The sequence below is a fragment of the Cicer arietinum genome, chromosome 7, assembly GCF_000331145.2.
Source record: "Cicer arietinum cultivar CDC Frontier isolate Library 1 chromosome 7, Cicar.CDCFrontier_v2.0, whole genome shotgun sequence".
Lineage (NCBI taxonomy): Eukaryota > Viridiplantae > Streptophyta > Magnoliopsida > Fabales > Fabaceae > Cicer > Cicer arietinum.
In genome coordinates this window covers 34893852-34915128 of record NC_021166.2, presented here as the reverse complement: position 1 = coordinate 34915128, position 21277 = coordinate 34893852, and the positions used below count along the sequence as shown (strand labels likewise).

General features: G+C 37.0%; 1 protein-coding gene across 2 annotated transcripts; it reads right to left on the bottom strand.

Moving 5' to 3' along the window:
* Positions 1-118: 118 nt before the first annotated feature.
* On the bottom strand, positions 119-21257 carry LOC101507486 (anaphase-promoting complex subunit 6). 2 transcript variants are annotated; one of them, XM_004514570.4, is made up of 16 exons: positions 20814-21255; positions 20516-20650; positions 19535-19608; positions 19276-19315; positions 12594-12639; positions 12026-12105; positions 11759-11940; positions 11505-11630; positions 11281-11355; positions 5615-5740; positions 4410-4479; positions 3976-4058; positions 2749-2862; positions 2267-2366; positions 1790-1825; positions 119-424 (listed from the first exon to the last, which is right to left on the bottom strand). In XM_004514570.4, the coding sequence occupies exons 1-16, from the start codon at positions 21057-21059 to the stop codon at positions 320-322; spliced, it is 1638 nt and encodes a 545-aa protein (XP_004514627.1). In that variant the 5' UTR covers positions 21060-21255; the 3' UTR covers positions 119-319. The 2 variants fall into 2 exon arrangements, with proteins under 2 accessions (XP_004514627.1, XP_027186386.1); XM_027330585.2 differs by lacking the exon at positions 1790-1825 and having other exon boundaries at positions 20814-21257.
* Between the last annotated feature and the right edge of the window lie 20 nt (positions 21258-21277).

Below are 21277 nucleotides of genomic sequence, written 5' to 3'. Positions count from 1 at the left end.
GCTCTTATTTTTTATTTTTTATAGATAAATGTTAATTAGTTAGATTATATTAGTTTTCAATATTAGACCTGAACCTCCTACTTAAAACTCCTTCATAATTCAATAAAATAAACCAAGAGACAAATCAACTCCTCATTGATTAATTATAAAACAAAATTACATTCCTCAATAAAATAAACAAAAAAGTTTCTTAAACAAGTCTCATAAAAAAAGTAGAATAATTCAATAATCATAACGTAAAAATTTGCCACGTTAATGTATTGTTTACATACATATATTACAAGTAAATGAAGTTGCACCATGAAATTCAAATCAGACTTCATCGGAATTCAAGGTGGCGATCAACGCCGCTCCTGCTTTCATCTATTAAAGCCCAGCTTAACATTTCAGTGCAGAACTGATCATCCGGCTTCAGCCACAGGGCCTATTTTTTAAGAAACAAAATGATGAGTAAACTCAAAGGCGTGTTAAGCCAAAGCCTTCAAATCATCATAATTCGTAACATGGACGTTCCCTGAATCTAGTGGTGACGTTTTAAAAATATTCAGGTATAGATCAACACTATATAATCTCCCTTTCAAAAAGAAACTATATAATCTCAAAGCTAACACCAAGCTAGAAGCTACCACCACAGGCACTCCATTCAACAAAGGACATATGTATGAATTTTCTTCCGAAAAAAGCATCTCTAATAGACCATACAACCTTACACATGTCAAATGTATTTAATTTAAAATACAGGGCCGCAGCTTGTCATAGAAGGGGGTGTGTGTGTTTGTGTTTGTATAAACCCTATGGTCGATCACATCAGTGGATTTAATTCAAAATGCACAATGATCTTATTTACTAAAATTTAAAAGGTAAACACACCATAAACCAACTGTAAAATGTGTCTTGTGCACTAAAACATATTAGTGTCACTTTAAGATTTCAAGGTAATTTTAATTGCTTTTTCTATATGTGCATTAGTACCAAATTATTATTCTCAACTTTGTATTTCTGACAATAAGAATACACCAATGATTAATAAGTTTAAAATTATTAATCTATTTCTTTTATTTATAACTTCTCTTTCATTTGTTGAAAATGACCTAATATGACAATTATTGTGGGATAGAGCCACTTTATTGAACATACTATGCATTATTGTATAGTAATCACTAACTTCGTATATAAAAATCTAAGTGTGTTTGAATGGGGTATTTGGAAATTTTAGGAAAACTAAAATTCCAAACAATTCAAATTGAGTTCCCTTCATTTCTAAATTTTATTGTTTGAATAAAAGAATTGTTCTTTAAAAATTGGACTGTTTGTATAAATTTCAAAAGTTTTAGGAAAAATGAAAATTATATTTTGCCAAAACTGAAATTTTGTAAAAGTTGAGTGACTGTTTTGCAATTTTTAGAGATCAATTTGAAAAAATTTAGGGACCAATTTGCAAAAAAAATATATAGAGAGACTAAAATGCAAAATTTGAAACATATAAGGTCAAAATTGTAAACTTGAAAAAATTATAAGAACTATTTCATGATTTATATATTATATAGTAAAGGAGGAATTTAAAATTCTTATGTTTTGTGGTATTTAAAATTCTCTATATTTAGCTTTGACAAAATATCTGATGAAATCCTTTTATATTGAAAATTTTCCAAACTTATTATTACTTTATTTGAAAACTTTGAATTCTCCTAAAAACTTGCATTCCCTCAAAAAAAATCCACCATTCAAATACACTTAGCACATTGTAGATAGATTCATTATCAGGGAATATTGGATAGCGAACACTCACTTTGTGATAATATGTAATTGCTGTACCGAATTCATCCTGCATGAATTATATACAACAGCAAAAGAAACATAAGCCTCAGTCTAAAATTTAGCATTAACTGGACAGTTTAGACTTCAATAATTATGTATGCATTGTTGTAAGCATGTTATATATACGATCAATTATATTTCACCATTTTGCCACATCATAAGATCACTACGCGCTTAACATTCTTTAAAAACAAACCCATCAGTTTTTCTACACGAAATAAGAACTGGTTAGCACATCCTTTATTCCTCTCAAAAATAATAAAAACCAGTAAACGTCAAGAGTAATCATTCCCATGCCAACGCAGCCTTTTTTAGATCAAAGTCATAACAGCCTATTCACTCCAATAAAATGATAAATCCACATTTCCACGGTAATACATACGGAACATCCCTATTTTGCATATAGCAACATACAAAATACAATAAGCAGAAAGATCATTTTAGATACCTGTAAGTGGTATGTATATGCAAGACCAGCATAAGTGCTCACACTTCTTGTTGATAATGCAAGTGCTTTCTCATAATATGAAATTGCTTCTCGGTACATCCTGAGATAGTTCATTTAGACAATCAGGATCAAGAACAATGACTGTCTTTCAGAAGTGACTTACATATCGACAATAGCATTATAGATTAAACTTATAGACAAAAAAATCAATTATATCACACCATGTAAAGATGCTTTCAATGACATTCAAATTATAAAACTAGTATTTGAGGAAATTCAGAAACATAAAAATTTAGGACAAGAAATAAGACTAAAATCACAGCAACTAAAAAATAACAAGAATTATGTGTATAAATAAAAACTGCTAGCAAATCGTGTTGCAACTAATCAAAAGATACTAACTAAAAACACATCCAAAAATATGCCTATCTGTATTCAAAGAATTCAAGTCAGATGAGCACCAAGCATATTTATCAACTTACTTCAACTTTCTGCATGCATGAGCAATATTGACTACAGTTGGCTCCCACATTTCACTTAAAGCGGTTGGGATAAGTGCTAAAGTTTTCTCGAACCACCACACTGCTTTCTTATACCTGAATCAGAAGTCACAATTATGCCAGTCGCAATCACTCAAATTTCTAAGTTGGCCAGCAAAAGAAAGAAAACAGACTAGATAACTCTTTGGAGTTAAAGAGAGTGGATTATAATTGAAGATTTCGTGCAGATCAACACTAACTATGTTCCTAGTATAGAGTTACAGCAAATCATATTTTGAATAAAACTTGGTCAGGGCATATAGCAGTTTCTTTGCATACAAGCTTTGTTCTCTATTCTACAAGGTCATTTAAATAAATTGCATTGAAGAGAGAAGAATTATGTGACGTGAACATAAGATTAAGTAACTTAAACATTAATAGTTGACTTAAATGTACTTTAAGTCCCTTTACAATAGCTAGTGTGTAATTTTGGTCACCCCAATAATATTTTTAGTCAGTCCCTCAACTTGACAATCATTGCAATAAGTCCCTTCATCACTTTCCAAAACTCTCAAACTCACATAATCTTTTCAAAATTTTCACAATTTGAACCAATTAAATTGTTTTTGTTAAATATTATATTAGAATGTAAATATTATATTATATTAGATGGACTGTAAGTATTTTGACCCGTTAGTATTACTGTAAATTAGGGTTGTTTAATACCCTTTGTCTATATAAAGAAATTCCGTTGTGTAGTTGAAACACACGGGTTATTCACAATATGTCTCTCAATACTCTTTATATTCAACAGTTTTAAACTTTCTTCTAGTCGAAATTCATCAATCAATTGCTTCCGAAAAAAATACTCATCAATCAAAATATTAAATCTCATTTGACGTTTTAAACTCTCAACCCTCCCCGTCTTCAAACCCAAATCTCAAACCTTACAAAATCCTTTTAATTTTATCATACTTCCTTGGAATTTCTAACTTCTAAATATACAAAATTATTTAATATCACAAATCGATCATAAACCCCCAAATATTTTGATAGAAAATGATAATTTGAGAGACGATGGTAAAAAAAATTATGACCGTATTTGCTTAATGAAAAGCAGAGGAACTACTTGACACGAAAAAAACTAAAGAAATGACATGACACATAGTTCAATCTTCAAAGAATAGAAGCGAAAAATATAACTAAGCAAAAGCAAGTAGATGCCCTTACTCTTTCATATAATACGCAACTACTCCAAGTTCATTATACACCAGTGGATCCGATGAGCAAATTGACTTGGCCTGCATGAAAAACTGAGAGAAAAATACAGGAAAATAAATATTTGGTATGGGTGTGAACAATGCAGACTTTACACAGATTCATAGGACAGAACTGTTTTATCTGGGTTTTGATTAGGTGAAGAAAGGCCAAAACATCCAAATTCTTTATAGAAACTACACTGAACATTAACTAAATAGTAAAATGGGTTTAATTATAGAATATATATATATATATATTAAACAGAGGATATAAAGTGTTGAATTCTTGTTACAGAACTTACAAGAATATAGAGGTAAAAGTAAAACATTAAATCCTATCCCCCCCGCCAAACACCAAAAGCTTCCCAGCCGACCCTAGAATCTATCCAACTCTAAAGTATATACCTGTTCAGCAAGCTTATAGCTGTGGGTCCGCATGCATTCCATTCCAATATAAAGAGCTGGTAAATGACACCTGGAATAAGAGAACATCAAGATTTAACCTGTAAAAGAACAATTTATAGATAATAAGAAGATTTCATACGACTTCATACTTAAGTTTTTATGCAAACCAAATAAACGCATACATGCAAGTGAGCATCTCACAGCTACAGAAATTGAAGTTGTATAGTATATTGCTATGAGATTTGTTAAGTAATGGCTTACGTGATAAAGAAATTAGTAGGAAAATATGTCCGCATCCATAAAGATTTATGAAGAATTAAGCAAGAAAATTGCAATTTCACAAATCCAAATCAAACTTCTGAGAAAGCTTGTAAAAACTAGACAAGATTTTCTGATATAGAAAAAATACTTGAAAAACAGAACATTCTTTTATACTTTTCTAAAAATCGGATGTCATGAAAGCATATTTTTCAAAGCTTATCTAAATACACCTGTTGAAAATTCAATTCTTTGTATTTACTGCTCTAAGCCTATATAAATTTGATTCCGTCAAGCAGTTCAAACACACAGTTTCAGTATATGACTAAATCATTTTCTCTCATTCAACAACAACTATATTGAAACCTGAAGACCTTATGATGCAATGTCAACAGAGTTTTATTTTATTTATTACTAAACTAATATCCTTCTTGGACTTCCTCTACAGCTCTACTACTAAAAATTTTAATCTGGATTGAGTTGTTGCATATTAGTGATATCACCAAATCATGAAAAGTGACAAGCAAAACTAATTTGATTAGCATAAACACAACTTAATCAAATTATTAACCAAAATTGTAACAAAAAACTTACGAAAAATAATACAAAGATATTCAAACACGGAGAAAAATGTAGATATTGATAAGAAAACTATTAGGAACAAAAAGCAGTTGGCAGAAGTGCTTCTCTGCTAGTGTTTTCAATAAATAAATTCATTAAGCATACTTTCTCCTTCAAAATGATTCACAAAAACAAAGATCGTAAAACACTATAGTGTTTATTTCTCTTATCTGTGGTTTCTTTCTTTTAGCAAGATCCAAAAACAAATCTGAGAAACGTGAATTAAATTTCTGGCAGTTCGTTAAATTCTAAAATTAGAACAGAAGACATTTACGTAATTATATTAGAAGCTAGGAGGAGAAAGAACTAATTCGAAAAAACAATACCCAGGAAATAGTCGAGCTGCGGTGCGGTAAGCTGACATAGCCTGATCACCTTCTTCCTGAGCTGCAAAGGCATTCCCATGACCTATCCATGCAGGGGGAAAAGTTCCATCTAGACTAGTAGCCTTGCTGCACAGTAGAGAATGAAAACTTTTGATAATGATGCTATATAAAACAATCGGATGCATAAAGAAAGAACCATGAAAATCCAAACTTATGCAGAAAATTTTAAATATAGATTTAGACAAGCAACTTTGAGTCTGACAGAAACTGATTTCTTGTTTTTTTTATACAAAGAGAAATTGATTTCTTGATACACAAAGTTCAATCTTGACCAACCATGTTCAGGACCAACTATGTGTACACTTATGTACAGTTTGGTGATGACATGTATAAACACAACATAGTCTCAGAGAATAAAGACATACATCACAACTTCCTGGGTATAAATTTTATTTATGAAACTGATAGGAACCTGAATAATGGGCATGAAACAGAGGTAGGCCTTGCTGCAAAGAGACCTGATATATGGAGGGTTTATTCTAGAAGAAAGAAAGTGGGCCAAGAGAGGGAGAAGGAGAAGTTGGTTAATGAGGTGGCAGTAGGTCCCATGTGATTCTGTTATGGAGGTATATGTATAGAGGGGGATGTGGGAGAATAGGGAGAGGAGGGTAATCATTAGCTTATTAGTGCTTTAGGAGAATAACTATTCTTTGGTTAGGAGCTAGGCTCTGGAATTATCCTTTGTATTGGTTCCCAGTTCTTATTTCCATTAATACATATCCATTTACTCCATTGATATTGTTACATCTTGTTTTCTGTTATTGAGCTACTAGTAATTTCTTTCTATTTCTATCATTGGTCTGACCTGTCGGATTCCGAGGAACAGCTAGCGAGACGTTGCATTTTCTATGCCACCGAAGATAAACGAAAGAGTTGAGGCGTTGGAAGGTAGTGTGGGAGCTCTGCGTGTTAGTATGGAGGAATTTCAGAAAATGAAGATGGCGGAGTTTGACAAATTACGTGATCGACGCATTCTTGACCCTTCCTACTCCTCTCAGGAGGAAGTCAATTACGAGTACAGGATGGCGGTGAAAAAGGTGGAGTTACCACCGTTTGATGGTGTTGACCCAGTGGGATGGGTTACTTGAGCTGAAACTTACTTCGAGGTATAAGGGTCATCGGAGGAAGTAAAGGTCAAATTGGCAAAACTGAGCATGTAAGGGACCACCATTCATTGGTTCAATCTGTTACGTGAAACAGGGTGAGTTGACATGGTCAAAATTGAAGAAAGCTCTGATTGAACGTTATGGAGGGAGGAAGAGTGACAACCCCTTTGAAGAATTGAAGGATCTTCAACAAACAGGAGATGTGGAAGACTATATTTCAGATTTTGAGTATGTTTCTCCTCAAGTAGATCGCCTCCCAGAAGAACAATACCTTGGGTATTTATTGGGTGGTCTCAAATCAGAGATCCGCTTGAGAGTGAGAACATTTGATCCCAAAACGCGTACGCAAGCCATAAAAATTGTTTGTGATGTAGAAACAGAGTTACAGGGAACGAGGGAAGAGAGACAAATTCTAGGCTGGGTGTAAGAAAGGGAAACGGGTCAAGTTTCGATACAAGTGGAAGGAATGGATTTGGGTCGCGTTTTAACCCGGGTCCAAGTAGAGGTAATTTTAGGTCAAGTTACCCGAGTGGAGGCCCAACAAAGACAGCCCAATCAATTGTCACTTCAAACCCTAATTCAAATGGAGAGACCGTGCGACAAGGAGGGAGCGACGATGGGGGAGGCTCCGCAATCAAGAATAGGGGAATCAAACATCTTCCCTATTCGGAACTCATGGATAGGAAGGCTTGTGGTCTTTGTTTCAAGTGTGGGGAACGAATTCATCCTCTTCACCAATGTTCTGACAGACAACTCCGATTGGTGATTCTCGGGGATGACAAAATGATTAATGAGGAAGGTGAGGTGATTGCTATTGAACTCAAGGAGGAAGATGAAGAAACAAGCCTAGAGTGCAACACTTTGGGTATTTTCGGAATGACGGATATGACAGTTGTGGAAACCACTGACCACAATGAGATTGGAGGGCAAGGTGAAGGGTATCAAAGTGCAGGTGTTGGCGGACAGTGGAGCAACCCATTGTTTTATTAATTCGAAGGTGGCGGCGGCGCTTAGTTTGGTGGTGGAACTGAATGTGGAGCTAGGAGTCAAATTAGGTGATGGCCATAAGGTTACTACTTTAGGGAGGTGTAGAAATGTGGAGGCTAGTTGGGAAATTTCACTACTAGAGTAAATTTCACTACTAGAGTTACTGCTTATGTGTTAGAACTGGGGGACTTGGATTTGATATTGGGTGCAGCTTGGATGAGGCAATTTGGTAAAGTCACATCCGATTGGGAAAACATGGTGTTGAGTTTTCCATGTGAAGGGAATATGGTGGAATTACAAGGTTTGAACACTTCTCCAGTAGCATCTTCTTTACATAGTAAGTTGCAAGATGAAGAAGTGGAGAATAAAGTTGCCCATAAAATTGAGTTGACCCCCAAGCAGTAAGAGGAGTTGGATCAATTGCTGAAACGTTTTCAGAAGGTGTTCACGGAATTGGAAGGGTTACCACCAACAAGAGATAATGTCCATGGTATAGAGCTGCATAAGGAAGCTGCCCCGGCGAGTGTCTGACCTTACCGGTATCCGTATCATCACAAGGATGATATAGAACGACAAGTTCAAAATATGCTCCGACAAGGCACCATCAGGCATAGCTCGAGTGCTTTTTCCAGCCCCGTAATATTGGTGACAAAGAAAGATGACACATGGAGGATGTGTCTGCACTATAGGGAGCTGAACAAGGCCACAATTTCGGACAAGTACCCTATTCCGGTAGTAGAGGAGTTGTTGGATGAATTACATGGTGCTCAGTATTTCTCCAAGATCAATTTAAAATCGGGGTACCATCAGGTGAAAGAGGAGGATGTGCACAAAACGGCCTTTCGGACACATGAAGGTCATTACGAATTCTTGGTGATTCCATTTAGGTTGACCAACGCACCGGCAACATTTCAATCGACAATGAATCAAGTATTTAAACCATTTTTAAGAAGGTTTGTCTTGGTATTTTTTGATGACATATTGGTGTATAGCAAGGGCTAGAACGATCATGTGCAACACCTAAATCAAGTTTTGGAGGTGTTATAGTGCAGTGGATTTGTGGCTAATGAAAAAAGGTGTGTTTTTGGCAGCAAACAGGTTGAGTATTTAGGTCATATCATTTCCGACAAAGGAGTAGCAGTAGATCCCGATAAAATAAAGAGCATTGTGAATTGGCCAATTCCCTGTAATGTGAAGGGTGTGCGAGAATTCTTGGGGTTGACAGGATACTATAGAATGTTTATTAAAGGATACCGGAAGATAGCTAAATCGTTAACGGAGTTGACCAAAAAGGAGGCATTCAAGTGGGGAGAAGAGGCATTACAAGCCTTTGAAGAATTAAAAAATGTGATGACTACATCTCCATTGTTGATACCTCCGAATTTTACTCAACCATTTGAGTCTTTGAGATTGAGTGTGACGCGTCTGGAAGAGGCGTGGGGGCTGTTTTGATGCAGAAGAAGAGACCAATTGCTTATTTCAGCAAAGCCTTGTCAAACAACAACTTAACCAAATCAGCCTACGACAAGGAATTGATGGCACTTGTATTGGCGGTGCAACATTGGAGACCCTATCTATTGGGAAGGAATTTTGTGGTCTATTCCGATCAAAAAAGTCTCAGGCATTTGTTGGAGCAAAGGATAACCACGGCTGATCAACAAAATTGGATGGCTAAACTCCTTGGCTATCTTTTGATGTTATTTACAAACCCGGTCCGGAGAACAAGGCGGCAGATTCCCTGTCAAGAATGTTTGAGGGAGTTGAGTTGAAGGCCATTTCTTCATTTCCTGTTTGGCTGCAAATACAGCAGGTCCAGCAAGAAGTAAAGGAGGATGTTCATCTAAAAAAGGTGTTGGATGAGGTTGTAGCAGATTCTCACCCAGGTTTTAGTTGGCAGCAGGGGGTCATACTGGATTCTTGAGGACGTATAGAAGAGTAGCAGGAAATTTGTATTGGATAGGGATGAAGAAGGATGTGCAGGAATTTGTGCGGAGATGTGATGTCTGTCAGCGGCAAAAATATTCAGCTTTGTCACCGGCGGGGTTGTTGCAGCCCCTGCCTATTCCGGGGCAGATTTGGGAAGATATTTCCCTTGATTTCATAAGTGGACTTCCAAAATCTAAAGGATTTGAGGCGATTTTTGTTGTGGTCGATAGGTTGTCCAAGTATGGACATTTCATACCCTTGAAGCATCCATATACTGCAAGGAAAGTGGCAGAAGTGTTCACAAAGGAGATAGTTCGTTTGCACGAGATACCTCAATCCATTGTAAGTGACTGAGACCCTTTGTTTGTTAGTATATTTTGGAAATAGTTGTTTAGATTGCAAGGAACAGTCTTGAAGATGAGTTCTTCATATCATCCCGAGACGGATGGACAGACAGAGGTGGTTAATAGATGTCTCGAGGCATACTTGCGATGTTTCGCTGCAGAACAGCCTTAAAATTGGTCCTACTGGGTATCGTGGGCAGAATTGTGGTATAATTCTATGTACCATGTGTCTATGGGGGTAACACCTTTTGAGGTTGTGTATGGAAGGAAGCCACCACCCTTATCCACTTTTCTATAGGTGAGACACGGGTCGAGGCAGTAGCCACTGAATTAGTGGACCGAGATGAGGCTTTGAGGCAACTAAAGCACCATATGTTGAGAGCACGGCAACAAATGAAGAAGTATGCAGATAGAAAAAGGAGAGATGTATTGTTTGAGGTGGGAGAGTGGGTGTTCTTAAAATTGAGACCTCACTGGCAACAAAGGGTAGCACGGGGGATCAATCAAAAACTAGCCCCAAGATATTTTGGGCCTTATCCAATACTGGAAAGAGTAGGAGCAGTGTCGTACAAGTTGAAGTTGCCCGATTCCGCTTGGATCCATTCGGTTTTTCATATTTCACAATTGAAGAAAGCAATTGGAAATTACACCGTAGAACCCGAGCTGCCTGAGGGGATGGAAATTGAAGGGAATGACTTGGAAGAACCTGAATCATTGCTGGCCTCTAGAGATATACGTGATGGAGGATTGTCAATAAGACAATGGTTAGTCAAATGGAAGTGGGACGTGGGAGAATAGGGAGAGGAGAGTAATCATTAGCTTATTAGTGCTTTAGGAGAATAACTATTCTCTGGTTAGGAGCTAGGCTCTGGAATTATCTTTTGTATTGGTTCCCAGTTCTTAATTTCCATTAATACACATATCCATTAACTCCATTGATATTGTTATATCTTGTTTTCTGTCACTGAGCTACTAGTAATTTCTTTATATTTCTATCAGAAACCAATGAACAAATGCATTAAATGACAAATATAACAAATTATATGATTTCATGAAGCATCATAAAACTATCTATAGTAAAATATAACAATTTTTTAAAGGGAAATATAACAAAATTTAGCAAATTGCATTTTCTGGTAGAGTCAAATAATTCCGGTGATGATAAATTAAAAAATTAATAAAAATAAGGATTTAGATGTTTTGAGATCAATCTCATCACAGCATGGTGAGGAGTTATGATTACCTGAAATAACGACGGGATTGGTCATATTTCTTGATACAATAGTAATAGCAACCAACAGCAAACCATGATAAAGCCCTAAAAACCATCAATAAGATTTTATTGTTATATGTACCAAAGACTTTACAAGACAACTATAAATGATAAGCAAAAGTCTACATAAAGAACTGATTCTCGTGTGTAGTAGAATCATCAGAAGCCAATAAACGTTGTGGATAAGTGTTTACTTTTGAGGATAATCCTTCACCAAATTGCATGCCATCAGATAGAGTTCATTTGAATGCCCAAGCTCCATAGCAGCTGCCAGATGTACCAATGTACTCTTGATATGGAAAGGATCCTTCTCAAGCAAACTGTAATATCAGTTTCTAAACTCAGTTATTAAAAAAAACGAGAAGAAAGGAATGGACACAATGAATGATGTAAAAGCTATAGCTTTATCTCGCTCTCACTTCAGTCTCCAGATAAATCCCCAACTTACACAAATGTTAACTCAAAACATTTCTGATATTCACCACACTGATGGTAGTATTCAGCTTTGCAGGCCAATAGATCAGTGTTGGTTTTCAGTGTGCGGAAGAAAGAAGGATTAGACTGATCACTTCTACAGCTTTCGTTCTCAAGATCTCTAAACTTGGCTTCTATAGCATTTTCTTTGTCATACTGAAAAACAAAATGAAATTATCTTTCATTTCACATGTACAAAACATTTGGATACAGGAAATTTCCATTTGGCACCTGCTATTACCTTCTTAATCAAACAAGTATAAAATGATGAGAGCCATCCATCCTCACTACCAAATTGCAATGATGAGATTAAATTTGCTTCTGATATTCAACATAAAGGGAATAGAGAGATTTACATTAGGGTCAATTTCGAATTACACAATATGCCATTTAGAGTATTATTTGAAGGCTTAATTGAACTTTTGGTCCCCTATATTATCACACTTACAAAAATAGTCCCCCTATTTTAAAATCAAACTTTTTAATCCCTCAATTATCACATTTGTTGTAACTTTTATATCAACCCATAATTATAAACCTAAAAAATGACGATTTTGGCCCTATAAGTGGTATTTTTTCTTCAAATTTACAATGCGACCAATAAATCTCCATTTTAGGGATCAAAAATCTAGGTTGAGACCAAAACTGCAATCAATGTGATAATTGAGGAACAAAAGAGTTTGATTTAAAATAGGGGGACTATTATCATGAGTGTGATAAAATAAGGGCACTAAAAGTGCAATTAAGCCGCTTTTAAAAGATGCAAAACTAAATTAAAGAAATCTTTAAGAGATAAGTGAAAACTTCACCTTCCTCACATGTAAGCATGTGATTTTCAATAAGGCATTCCAAAGCCTAACATAATTAGCAAACGTCAAGGTAGAATTAGGTAACTATAGGATCAATTGAAAAAACTATAAGCAAGTCTATGCTACAAATGATACATTCTGGAATGGCAAAAAACAATACAGCATTTATTAGGATATAGAATATATATATATATAGGATAATTAGAGTTAGTAGCAGTTAGTTGGTAAGTTTGTTAGGTGGTTGTTAAGTGATGTTATTTTTATAATTCTTGGAAAGTCTTTAAATAACCCTCACAGGGAAAAGATAGCTTTGAATAATTAAGTTTTGGGACTAGCAAATTTTCTAGTGTGAAAGAAGAGTGCTCTTTTGGGGTAAAATTGTGTGCAAGGTTATCTTCTTCATTGTAAACCTTTGTATCTTCTTTTTCAACCTCACTAGTGGAATAAGAAATCACTCTTCTATTTATAATCTTTATCTATGTTCATTTGAATCCGTTTTACACCATTATTTTAGGAATTCTTTCTTGAACAAAGAAAGGATCCTAACAGCATTCTAAAACTTTGTTTAAAGGCTAGTGTGGAAAAAATGAACCAATTTACTACCTCAAAGAAACTATCACAAGAAAAATTAACCAATTTCTACAGTCATAGTCATGGTTATCTAAGAGTATCTTATGATACTTGCGAGTCATATCTCGATTAGAAAGAAAGCATAACTCAATTGATACAAATCATTGTGTCTATGTGTATCTATTTTGGACATGAATCCTGATAGGAATGGGCTGGGCCCCACAAGTGATGAGGGGGATCTCTTAGTAAATAGAGATGAGGTGGGGCCTAAGCAATGGCAAGTATATGTGAGAAAGAATAAGAAAGGGGATGCAGAAAAATAATGATTGCCTAGCTGGCATAGGGAGTTAATATTCCACTAATAAATAGGAATTAATATTCCACTAATAAAGGGGAGTGTGTGCAGAGATAGCTGGATGGTTTTTTCATTTTTCAGTTACGCCTTATAGGTTGGGCAGTAAGAGAATTGTTTTCTCTAGCTGAGGAGCATTAGCTCTGGAATCATTTTCTGTTTTCTTATCAATTAATACAATAATTCTTTTCATCTAATTCTATCGTATCTCTGCTCTATCAATTGGTCCGACCTGCTACGTTCATGCAAACCAGAATGGACGCAAGAATCACCGGAGTGGAGGAGCGTTTGGGACGTGTGGAGGACAGCATTGAGTCGTTACGTGACTTTATTGGTTCTGAAATTCAGAGGGCTTTGACGGCGTCTCAAGACAATATTACAGCGGTTCCCTCGCCGTTAGATGAGTTCCGTTTAGCTGCGAAGAAGGTGGAATTGCCGGCGTTTACCGGTGATGATCCAGTGGCTTGGATCACTCGAGCAGAAACGTATTTCGACGTACAACGCATTTCGGCAGACGTGAGAATTCAATTGACGAAGCTCAGTATGGAAGGTCCTACGATTCATTGGTTCAATTTATGGCACGATTCTACGGAGGATCTGTCTTGGGAGAGTTTGACGGAGGCGTTGATCGTTCGTTTTGGTGGTGGTCGTTTGGAGAACCCCTTTGAAGAATTAAAGGAATTAAAACAATCTGGATCTGTTGAGGATTACATTGCTGAATTCGAATTGTATTCTTCACAGTGTGGCCGTTTACCAGAACAACAGTTTCTTGGTTATTTCATTGGTGGTTTACGTCATGACATTCGTTCTCGTGTGCGTACCTTCAGGCCTCGTAATCGTTACTTAGCGATGCAAGTGGCTCGTGATGTTGAGAGTGAATTTGCTGCTGTTTCGGGGCAGGGATCTGAATCTGGATCTCGCTACAAACCGGGTCAAGGTTCTTGGGCCCGATTTCAAAAACCTAATTGGGCCAATCGCGAAGGAGAAGGGAACAGATTTGCAAACCCTACCCAGACTAGTAACAATGTGGGTAAAATGCGTACTCCTCCTTCACGTCTTAACTCTGGTGACGTTTCACGCCGTCACTCACGCGGCGTTCGTCATTTACCAAGCGCAGAGGTTAATGAGCGTCGCGCGAAGGGACTCTGTTTTCGTTGCAATGAGCGATGGGATCCCCTCCTTCAATGCGCAACGAAGCAGTTACGATTGATTATCTTGGGGGACGATGAAGTGGTCAACGATGAAGGAGAGATTGTGGTGCTGGAGGCCAAGTCGGAAGAAGAGATTGCACAAGAGGAGTTAGAATGTAAGGGATGGGAGTTTTCGGTGTATCCACCACTCCAAACCAGGTTCGAACAATGAAAATAGAGGGCTGTTTGCAAGGTGCGCCTATTTTGGTTCTTATTGACAGTGGAGCCACGCATAATTTCATATCTCCTAAGGTGGTTGAAGCTCTAGGGCTGCCTATGGTACCTTCTACTCCCTTGGGCGTCAAGTTAGGAGATGGTCATCATGTCCTAACTATGGGTAGGTGTAAGGGAATTCAGATGGATGTGGGAACGGTGCAGATTTGTTTTGATGCTTATGTGTTGGAGTTATGGGGTGTGGATCTGATTTTGGGAGTTGTTTGGCTGGAAACTTTGGGGAAGGTGACCATGGATTGGAAAGAAATGTCTATGGTGTTCAACCATAAGGGCAGTATGGTGAAACTCCTTGGCCAAGCCTTAGATGAGAAGATGGCTACTTTCCAAAGCATCATCACTTCTTCCCGGCTGATAACAGACTGCGAATGGCCTACCTTGATGGAGGTGGTAGGTTCACAAGTGCCTCGTGTCTCAGATCAACAGACTAAGGAGTTGCAAAAGTTGTTAGATCAGTTTGCTATTGTATTTAAAGAAATCCAGGGTCTTCCGCCTACAAGAAACATTAGCCATTCCATTGAACTTCTGCAGGGTGCTGGTCCGGTAAGTGTGAGGCCTTACAAATATCCTCATTTACACAAGGATGAAATTGAAAAACAGATTCAGATCCTTATGCAGCAGGGGGTGATTCGAAACAGCACTAGTGCTTTCTCTAGCCCCGTTATTTTGGTCAAGAAGAAGGATCAATCTTGGCGCATGTGTGTAGATTACCGTGCACTTAACAAGGTTACAATTCAAGATAAGTATCCTATCCCTGTGGTAGATGAATTGTTAGATGAGTTACATGGCTCGGGTTATTTCTCTAAGATTGATCTTAAATCTGGTTATCATCAAATTCGTATGAAGGAAGAGGATATTCATAAAACTGCATTTCGTACTCATGAGGGTCACTATGAGTTTATGGTGATGCCATTTGGCCTTACCAATGCCCCTGCAACCTTTCAATCAGTGATGAATGATATTTTTAAGCCTTTTTTAAGGAAGTTTGTATTGGTTTTTTTTGATGACATACTAGTGTACAGCGATAGTTGGACTGCTCATTTGCAGCACTTGGAGATGGTTCTAAACATTTTGAAACAACATCAGTTTGTGGCTAACGGAAAGAAGTGTGCTTTTGGTAAACACCAAGTTGAATACTTGGGTCATGTCATTTCCAAAGCAGGGGTTGCTGTGGATCCTGCCAAGGTTAGCAGTGTGTTACAATGGCCAGTCCCTAAGAAAGTCAAGGGGGTGAGGGGTTTTTTGGGATTAACAGGTTACTATAGAAAATTTATAGCTAACTATGGGAATATTGCTAAACCCTTGACCGAGTTGACAAAGAAGGATGGTTTTAGATGGAATGTTGCGGCTGCCGAAGCTTTTGAGAAATTAAAAGTAGCTGTTACAACTGCCCCAGTTTTAGCTATGCCTAATTTCAAATTCCCTTTTGAAATTGAATGTGATGCCTCTGGAAAAGGGGTTGGTGCTGTATTGTTGCAATCTAAACATCCCATTGCGTATTTTAGCAAGGCTTTTGAATCATCTAGGCTATCTAAATCGGCCTATGATAAGGAGTTAATGGCTTTGGTGTTAGCTATTCAACATTGGAGACATTATTTGTTAGGAAGGCGGTTTGTGGTTTATTCTGATCAAAAGAGCCTAAAACACTTGTTACAGCAACATATTACCACAACAAATCAACAGGAATGGATGGCTAAGTTGTTGGGTTTTGACTTTGAGGTGGTATATAAGGCGGGAGTGGAGAATAAGGTGGCTGATGCTTTATCTAGACAACATGAGGATGCTGAAATTCATGCTCTTAAATCCTATCCTATTTGGCAGCAGAGCAGCCAATTGCAACAAGAGGTATCGAAGGATCCCTGGCTTAAAAGCATTGTGGAGGCTATTCAAAAGGATGTTACTGCCAAACCTGGGTTTTCCTTAAAAGGTGGCATCTTATTCTACAAAAATAGGTTAGTTATACCGGCTAACTCACCACTTATTGAAGATCTACTTAAGGATTTTCATTCTTCCCCTAGTGGGGGTCACTCCGGCTACCTACGCACTTATAGGAGAATGGCAGGCACTTTATATTGGCAAGGGATGATGAAAAGGGTGCAAGATTTTGTGAAAGCTTGTGACACTTGTCAACGTCAAAAATATGCCGCGACTACGCCTAGTGGGTTACTACAGCCGCTACCTATTCCAGTTTTGGTGTGGAGTGAGATATCTATGGATTTCATTACTTGTTTGCCCAAAAGTAATGGATTTGAAGCTATTTTGGTGGTGGTGGATCGTCTCTCCAAGTATAGTCATTTCATTCCTCTTAAACATCCATTTACTGCTCGCTCCATTGCTGCTATTTTTGTGAAGGAGGTGGTTAGACTGCATGGAATTCCGGAGTCAATTCTTAGTGATCGTGATCCCTTGTTTGTGAGTATTTTTTGGAAAGAGTTGTTCAAGCTAGTAGGTACGGTGCTTAAAATGTCTTCGGCATACCATCCCCAAACTGATGGCCAAACAGAAGTGATTAATCGCTGTTTAGAGGCCTATCTACGTTGTTTTATTGCAGATCAACCTAAGTCATGGGCACATTGGATTCCGTGGGCAGAACTATGGTACAATACCACATTCCATGTTTCCACAGGGTTTACCCCTTTTGAGGTGGTGTATGGCAGGAGACCTCCAGTATTGGTGCATTTTTTGGAGGGAGAAACCAGAGTAGAAGCTGTAGCCCAGGAGTTAAGAGACAGGGATGAAGCTTTGCGTCAATTGAAAGCTAATTTACTCAAAGCTCAAGAGTACATGAAATACCAAGCTGATAAAAAACGCAAGGCAGTTCAATTTGAGATTGGTGATTGGGTTTTCCTCAAATTACGTCCCCATCGACAGCAATCGGTGGTGCATAGAATTCATCAAAAATTGGCTCCCAGATTTTTTGGTCCTTATCAAGTCATTAAGAAGATAGGGCAGGTTGCTTACAAGCTACAGTTACCAGCAACATCTAAAATACATCCTACTTTTCATGTTTCTCTATTGAAGAAAGCTGTAGGCAATTATACTGCTACAACTCAATTACCTAGCAGTTTGGAGTCTGACACTGGGGATATTATTCCTGCTAAGGTTTTGTCATGGAGGGATAAGTTTGATGGTGGGCAGCATAAGCGAGAATGGTTGATTCAATGGGAAGGCATGGATGTCGGAGATGCTACCTGGGAAGAGGAATTGCTGCTGAAGAGTTAATTCCCTGATTTGCGCCTTGAGGACAAGGCTACTGTTGAAGGTGGGGGTGATGATAGGAATGGGCTGGGCCCCACAAGTGATGAGGGGGATCTCTTAGTAAATAGAGATGAGGTGGGGTCTAAGCAATGGCAAGTATATGTGAGAAAGAATAAGAAAGGGGATGCAGAAAAATAATGATTGCCTAGCTGGCATAGGGAGTTAATATTCCACTAATAAATAGGAATTAATATTCCACTAATAAAGGGGAGTGTGTGCAGAGATAGCTGGATGGTTTTTTCATTTTTCAGTTACGCCTTATAGGTTGGGCAGTAAGAGAATTGTTTTCTCTAACTGAGGAGCATTAGCTCTGGAATCATTTTCTGTTTTCTTATCAATTAATACAATAATTATTTTCATCTAATTCTATCTTATCTCTGCTCTATCAAATTCTAGCATGAATATTAGATAATTCTGATGAATCACAACTTTCCCCAAAACTCTATGTAGTCAACACTTTTTTTGTCAACTTTGAATAATCAGTCATTTTATTTTTTGTAATTTTGATTATCTTCAGAATCATTTTGAAGTCCATATATAATCGATCAGCTTAAGTTTTTGAGTATGTCATTTGTTTTTACTTTAAAATGCAATATTTTTATCGATTATGTATCTTAGAATTTAAATGAATCTAGGACAATGAACCCATGGGAATGTTATTCAGAACCTGGTCAGCAAGATACAATGAGATGACTCTGGTGCACCTTTCATCTCCTTTTCTAAGTATAACTCCCTAACTATTGACATTTGACACGTTCCTATTTATAGGCATTAGTTACATTACAACTAATCCCTCCTCTCTTTGTCATCTAATTGGCCATTCTAAAATACACCGTTTTAACTATCGGGCAATTTTCAGAAGTTAAGGGATTTATTGCACTAGAGTGGTGCCTAAGGGATCCTACCTAAGGAGACTAGGGGTGAACTGTTGTTACTTTAGATGGTGTTGAACCACACACAATAACTTGTAAGCAAATTGTCACATCCAAACCAAGTGCGCAAATCTCACAGGATGGATTACTAGATATTGTTAATTATTAATGCACCTACAAAAGACAGTAACGAGAATATCAATGTGTACCTCATAGCATAAAGGATCTGCTTTTATAGCTGCTTTGTACCTGTAACAAGAGCAGATAAAACAAATATGAGCCTTTTTTTTAAATCAAACTGGCACACATCATACCTATGTAACTCTTCACACAAGCAGCAAGCAATCATACTACCACCTCATCCTAAATGCAGAATGTGAAAAATAGAAAGTAATGTTTTCTACTTGAAGTGATAATGTTATATGTAAGTTAGACAGTAACAGTGTCAAAAACACCAAATAAACTCACCACAATCGAGCCTGTGAACGATTTTCCAAAGCTTCATATGCTTTTCCTCTTAAGAAACATATTGCGGAAGATATCTGTTATAGCATTACAAAATGCACTTGAATAAGGCAAAAAATCTGAAAAAAGGACGCTATCCAATAACAATTTTAAAGTCAAAGCTATGCAAAAGCTTTAACTGTTACCATATTTTTACATTCCAAGACCACACTTCTACAATATTTTTCCAGCATAACAAATTAAATCCAGCACCATATATAAGTCGACGAGGCACAAGATAATGTTTATCTATACGATATTATTTTCATTTGCCGAAATTATAAACAAAGTTGACCTATTCATACAAATAAGAACCCATTATAAAAACCAAATATTTATAATCATCTGTCATGTGTAACGTACGGGGAAAAAATATCCTTAAGTATATACTAGTTTTAGTAATTAAAATTGAGATGGCTCACAAAAGCATGGTCAGGTTCCAGTTCAAACATAAGAATATAAAAAACGTGTAAGTTTAAGCTAAGCCACAACTGCACCATTTCAGGTTAAGCTTGGTTATCACTCGGCGACCATGATTTATATTATTTTATCTTGTCTTCTCTGTTTCTTTTTTTAGGTGGATTCATTAGTAGTATGCATCTCTTCCCTTTGCTCATGTATTGCACCGCATCTCTTCTCTAATGAAAATTACCTCTTCATTAGAAATAGATCACATGTAGGTTCCTATAAGTTATAACAAATATCAAATAAATGTTCCCAGCCTTTTTCATGAGCTATTTAAAATTACATTTAACATTAAACGCAACACACGTATCCTATCCTATATATACTATTCTAACAGGCAGCAAAGGAGAAATTTTAAAAGTGGTTGCGTACTTGCATGAATTTTAAAAGAAAAAACATTAAATTAAAATTGACATCTTAAAAAACAAAATGTGCAGTGAAGCATTAAAATTGCAAAAAACTAACGGAGAGAAAGCTCACATTGATTTCACGATCTTCACTATCTTTATCCAAGTACATAACATTAGAGTCCTTGGTATCAAAAACATTTCCATTATCATCCACTTTAGCCTCACCCAGCATTGATAGACATTGGTTCCACTCCTTCAATTCCTCCTTTTAAAAAAACAAAGAATAAACATTATTTTTATCAAATAATATTAATTAAATAGTGAAAATAGTATATACATAGAGTAATTTTTTCAAGATAAAAAAAAAAAAAAAGGAAAAACAAAAAGAAATAAAATGATGAAGTGTATTTGGGGAGAGTGAGAGTTACGAGGCACTTGGCGGCGAGGTAGCGGAAGCGGAGGTCACGGAGGACGATTTTGGAGGCGTTGAGGAGGTGGAAAGCGCGGCGGTAGTGGCGGCCGAGGAAAAGTGCCTGTGCTTGCATGTAAATGTCGGCGGGGTCATTGGTGAAGGCGGCAACTTTATCGGCGAAGAAAATCGCGGAGGAGTAGAGGTGTTTGCTGACGCAGTCTCTCACTACTCCTCGAAGCTTCTCGATCTCTTCTTCCCTCATTTGATCCGGTTTCTAAACACTACTAGGGTTTTGTTGCTCCTCTTTGGGTTTTGTTGCTCCTCTTTGGGTTTTGGTTGCTTGGTGAATGAATTGAACTGAATTGAATTCTACTTGTTTGTGAGATACAAAGGGCGAAATTGAAACAGAGGCGGGAGAGAGGATTTATTATTATCTGCAAAAACTCCAAACTATTTAATTATAGTTTTTTAATTATTGAT